Raw genomic sequence first — 5104 nt, forward strand, 5'->3', positions numbered from 1 at the left:
AAACTGCCGCGGCTTCTTTTGTTTTCGGGGCCCCCCTGGCAGAGATTCTCAATCACGCCAACTTGTTTCTTTTTTTCCTTTTCTTTTTTCCGTCTCTCTGCCATTTTCCTCCCTCCGCTCCGGCAGCGCCGAGAGCCCGAGTCGGAGAGGACGTCGTCCAAAGATGCTGCTCCCCCCGTCGGGCGCACAGTGAAAAGTTGGGGATGGAAAGGTGCGAATGCGTTGATCAGCAGACGGAGGGAGGAAGCGGCGGAGAAGAGGAGAAGAACTTCCTCCCGTGTGTGTGTGTGTGTGTGTGTGTGTGCCAGAAGCCTCGGACTTGAGATTGTAGGAGGATCTTTTCTTTTTTTTTGTTGTTGTTGAGCTCCAGCAGGACATTTTGTGGCAAGACTAGACCAATCATTTGTCTCGGTGCTTTCTAGACGGAGCAGGCGAGCGTTGTTGGGGGGGGCGGGGGGTGGGGGTGGGGGGGGAGGTGGAGGTGGAGGTGGAGGTGGAGGGGGCGGTGGAATGAGCGGAACCCCTCCACATCCGTCAGGAGATAATTCTGTCTTCCCCCCCCACCCCCAAAACAATTTTGCGGCGCATTCATTAAGCGCACGCAGAAAGCCAGAGGCAGCGAAAATGACTGCAAGAGCCGTTTGAAACGATTTGGAGATCATCCATCCGACGGATGTCTGTGTAACCGGTCGGGTGGTGGTGGTGGTGGCGGTGGCGGTGGTGGGGGGGGAGAATACGGAGCATTGAAACAGCGTTGAGATTCGCCGAGAAAGCGTCGGCCCTCGGCCAAAGGGATTGGTCAGTGATAACGAGGATCCTTGGCCGGCCGAGGTGACTATCTTTGCCAACATTAGCCAGCTGACTGTGTTGTTCTCAGAGGGGCTGTTTGGACACACGCGCTCACACACACTCACACACACACACTCACACACACTCACACTCACACACACTCACACACACAAGAAAAAAAACTTCCTGGACGGTGGTGGTCCGTCCGCCTTCACCTATTTGCAAGCTAACAAAGGGGCTCGGAGGAGCAGAGTGCTCGCAGGGGTGCAGGCACCAAAGTGAGCATGGAGGTCAGGTACGGCCCGGAGACCCAAGGCATCGCGCTGCAGAACGACTTTCGCAGGGGGAAAGAGGACAAGGACTCGTTCGGCAGTCTGTCCAAAGGCTTCCTCAAGGAGCAGCGCGACTCCTTTTCCTCCTCTGGGATTGTGGACGACTGCGGGAAGAACCGAGGCGGCGCCGGAGACCCGGACTACTGCCGGAGAATCCTCGTGAGAGGTGAGCCGAGCCAATGGAGAAGAAGTTGTCTCTCTCTCGCTCTCTCTCTTTTTCCTTTCTTTTTTTGACTTTGACGTCGTCTTCCAGTCCAGGCCGTTTGCAAATGCCCGCGTGAGGACGAGTTTCTGCCGTAGAGTCTTTCAGAGAGTCCGAGAGACAAAAGCACGGTGGGAAACTGAAGCCTTTTGGAAGCGCCGGGCGATTCCACTCAGACATCAAACACATCAGCGGCGCGTCTTAGGGTTTTTTTTGCTTCAGTGACAAAGTGAGCCTCGAATGGAACGTGTTTTATGTTGATGTTTTTTTGTTTGTTTTTTTTTAAATATACATTTGGATTTTTCTAAAAAAAACAAAAAAAACAAATAAATTTAGATGGATTTTTTTTTTCTTATTTTAAGATAAATATGGAATCATTTCTGCAATTTTCTTCACCTGTTTGATTTTTATTACATATAAAGCATTAAATATGCTAATATGGCAAATTAAACCTTGGAATTGGAAATAGGTCCATTTAACAAATAAATGCAGGCAAAATTTCAGTCTTTTACAACCAAATCATGGAAATAAAGTGAAACAAAGCAATTTTAGTGTGAAAAATCAAAGTTGCCATTTTAGTTGGATTTTTTTCTTTGATATTTATAACCGGTTGATCATAAGTGTGTGTTTAGGTGTCTGTCGTAATTTAATTTATTTCAATAATTAGGTAATTATGGTCATCTTTTTATTTTAATATTACACAAATCTTTTTAAAAAGAAGTGTGTTTTTGCACATTTTGAGTGATAAATTATTCAAATGGCTAATTTGTCTTTGTTTAGGTAGTATAGCCATAAATAGCTAATAAAATGAAATTGAACATGACACAGTTCCATAGAAAATATGTAATGATATGTGTGTTGTTAGGTATCTTTATTCAGTCGCATAAAAAAAATAAATCCTGTTCTTAGTTTTTTGTTGTTGTATTTTTTTTTTTAACTTTTCATCGTTATTTATAGTATTACTATTATTATTATTATTATTATTATTATTATTATTATTATTATTATTATTACTACTTTACAAAATGACAGTACTGGAATATTTGGGTTTGATCAATTTAAGCCACATGCACAACACTCATTTATTATTTAGATTGTCAAACTTATTGCAAACCGTCCACTTGTTCATTTATTGTGGTCTTTGGAAGCTGTGAAAATGTGAACCGAGTATCAACCTGTGACTATCCGTCAACAACACACACTGCAGGTCATATTACGGTCCAAAGAAAAGAGTCACAATGTAAAAAAAAAAGAGGACTGTTGCAGTGGCTGAGAGATGTTTCTCAGCTCTGCCTCTATTTATGGTGTTATTTATTCAAAAGTGCCCATTTTCCAGATGCCAAAGGCTCGATCCGAGAGATCATCCTGCCAAAGGGACTGGATCTGGACCGACCCAAGCGAACCCGCACCTCCTTCACTGCAGAGCAGCTCTACCGGCTGGAGATGGAGTTTCAGAGGTGTCAGTATGTGGTGGGCAGGGAACGCACTGAGCTCGCCCGCCAGCTCAATCTCTCCGAAACTCAGGTACGCAACACTTTCAAACAGTCCTCCTTTTTTCTTCTTCTTTGTGCATTAAATGGAATGTTAAATGTCCAAATAGTTTTTGTTTTTTTTTAATTAATTTGTTTCCTGCATTTTAAACAAATTATTAGAAACCTTTTTTAGCTAATTTTTTTTAAAGGTTGTTATTGTTTGTTTCTGTTTATTTACTTTGCTGTAGGTGGAGGAAAATTGGCAGAATTGTAATTTCAGAGGCCGGGAGGGAAACTTTGGTGTTTCAGAGTTTGTGTTTTGATGGTAACAGTGAGGTTTTACTCTGTGTGAGGAAAAGCTGGAGTTAAAATATGAGAACGACAACGCTGTTGTGTGTTGTGGCTGCATTTTTAATTTGTGAAAGGAAACAATTAGCGTCACAAAGTGACAAAACAAATGTTTCCGTCGCTGGTTAATATGATGAATAGGGTCAATAAGATTTTCCATGGTTCATGGTCCTTTATGGTGTCACAAAGGACGCTGGTTAGGGCACAAAGTGTTTGTTCCACCCTCTGAGATCTCTTTGTTGCACTTTTGGTTTTGTCCCCTTCCAACCACGGCGGTGGTGGAACAAAGAAAAAAAAGAGGACTGGAAACACAGGGCTAAATGAGAGTGATTTTTTTTTTTTTACAGATCTCTGTAAATGTGATCCTCTGAATCACCTCGCAATTTGAAATGGTTTGACTCTGACGCCGTGTCATGACAGATATCTGTACGGCAGACATGTGTAAGATACCAGAAGAACATACATTTTTTTTCAATTTTATTTTGAAAATCACGGAATTACATTTGTGAAAATAAGTGGATGCAGTGGTCACGTCGACGCTTTGACAATATCTTTTCTCTATTATTCTCCTTTTCAATGCAGGGCTGAACAGACTCAGCTCAAACATCACATTTGTGATATTGCTGAACTGTTGTAACACGTTTGTCACTCATTTATAAAGCATTGTTCTGACATTAATGAAACAACACCCAGAAACAAAGTACTATTACTGCTACAAAATAACTAATATACTCACAGTTGCCGTTGCGTGACATGTAAGCACAGCTGTTTTGTGTTTTTATTGTGTGTGTGTGTGAGTGTGTGTGTGTGTGTGTGTGTGTGTGTGTGTGTGTGTATACTTTGAAAATGGTGGATGAAGATTAGTCTCACCCTGCTTCATTTCTATGAAGTCTGGATGACGCTGCTAAAATATGTCATCATTACAAAGAGTTTGAAAAAAAATGTTGACGGTGAAAACAAAATATTTGGACCTGACAAAAATGAAAAAAGCTGAAAGGCTTTGTTTGATTTTTAAAAGAAAAAACGGCATTGAATGGACTAGGAATAAAACAACACAGTCATTCTGAACCATATTCAGAAGCATAAGAAGCAAAGAACACGAGACTAGAGAATCTATTCCATCGTGTTTGAATTCAACTCCCTCTCTTGTAATAGAAAGGAAAGTTTGAAAAATAAATAAAGTTTTGTGTGTGTGTGTGTGTGTGTGTGTGTGTGTGTGTGTGTGTGTGTGTGTGTAAGCAGAAGCCATTAGCTCTTGTTTTTTTTCTAATAGGTGTCTTATTATATTACCAACAATTTGTTTTGTTTTTCTATTACACACAATATGCCAAGTAAATGTTCCTGCCATCCTTGTATTCATCTTATAGAGCCTTTCAAGCATTCCCTCTGTGTGTCTTCCCCCTGCAGGTGAAGGTCTGGTTCCAGAACCGCCGCACCAAGCAGAAGAAGGACCAGGGGAAGGACTCGGACCTGCGCTCGGTGGTCTCGGAGACGGCGGCCACCTGCAGCGTCCTGCGGCTGCTGGAGCAGGGTCGCCTCCTGGCCCCTCAGGGTCTGCCGGCGCTGCTGCCGCACTGCAGCGGCCCTCTGGGCTCCTCTCCTCTGCGGCCTTCGTCCGTGGCGGTGGCCGGCGGCGGCGGTGGCGGCCGAACGGCGGAGAGCAGCCCTGCTGTGTCTGTGGCAGGCGGCGGCGGCGGCGGCGGGACTGGAGGCGTGGCGGCGGGCGTGCAGAACTCCCCCGTAGCCCACAGCCTCCTCACCTTCCCCATGCCTTCGCTACTAAGCGGGATTAGCAGCTGCATTTCCTCCAACCCTCTGTCAATGGCAGGGTCCATTTCTGGAAACCTGCAGGAACTTTCTGCTCGGTTCCTGAGCTCGTCTGCGTTCGAGCCGTACGCACGGAACAATGGTAAAGAGTCCGTGGAGAAAAAGAACGCAGATTAATACTTTGCCGGATTCTT

At 44.2% G+C, this 5104-nt stretch overlaps 1 protein-coding gene across 1 annotated transcript; it reads left to right on the forward strand.

Moving 5' to 3' along the window:
* Positions 1–896: 896 nt before the first annotated feature.
* Positions 897–5104, forward strand: vax1 (ventral anterior homeobox 1). The gene is made up of 3 exons (XM_076046153.1): positions 897–1287; positions 2660–2847; positions 4551–5104. Exons 1-3 carry the CDS (start codon positions 1074–1076, stop codon positions 5085–5087), a joined length of 939 nt encoding a protein of 312 aa, XP_075902268.1. The 5' UTR covers positions 897–1073; the 3' UTR covers positions 5088–5104.

The sequence above is a fragment of the Nelusetta ayraudi genome, unplaced genomic scaffold (assembly GCF_046127955.1).
Source record: "Nelusetta ayraudi isolate G7.1 ecotype Tasmania unplaced genomic scaffold, CSIRO-AGI_Nayr_v1 ptg000089l, whole genome shotgun sequence".
Lineage (NCBI taxonomy): Eukaryota > Metazoa > Chordata > Actinopteri > Tetraodontiformes > Monacanthidae > Nelusetta > Nelusetta ayraudi.

What these genes read in the sequence shown, in the direction of transcription:
- vax1 (XM_076046153.1), top strand. Translation starts at nt 1,074, where the DNA reads ATGGAGGTCAGGTACGGCCCGGAGACCCAAGGCATCGCGCTGCAGAAC. An exon ending in CCGGAGAATCCTCGTGAGAG is followed by an intron (nt 1,288 to 2,659) that starts GTGAGCCGAGCC and finishes CCCATTTTCCAG; the next exon opens with ATGCCAAAGGCTCGATCCGA. An exon ending in TCAATCTCTCCGAAACTCAG is followed by an intron (nt 2,848 to 4,550) that starts GTACGCAACACT and finishes TTCCCCCTGCAG; the next exon opens with GTGAAGGTCTGGTTCCAGAA.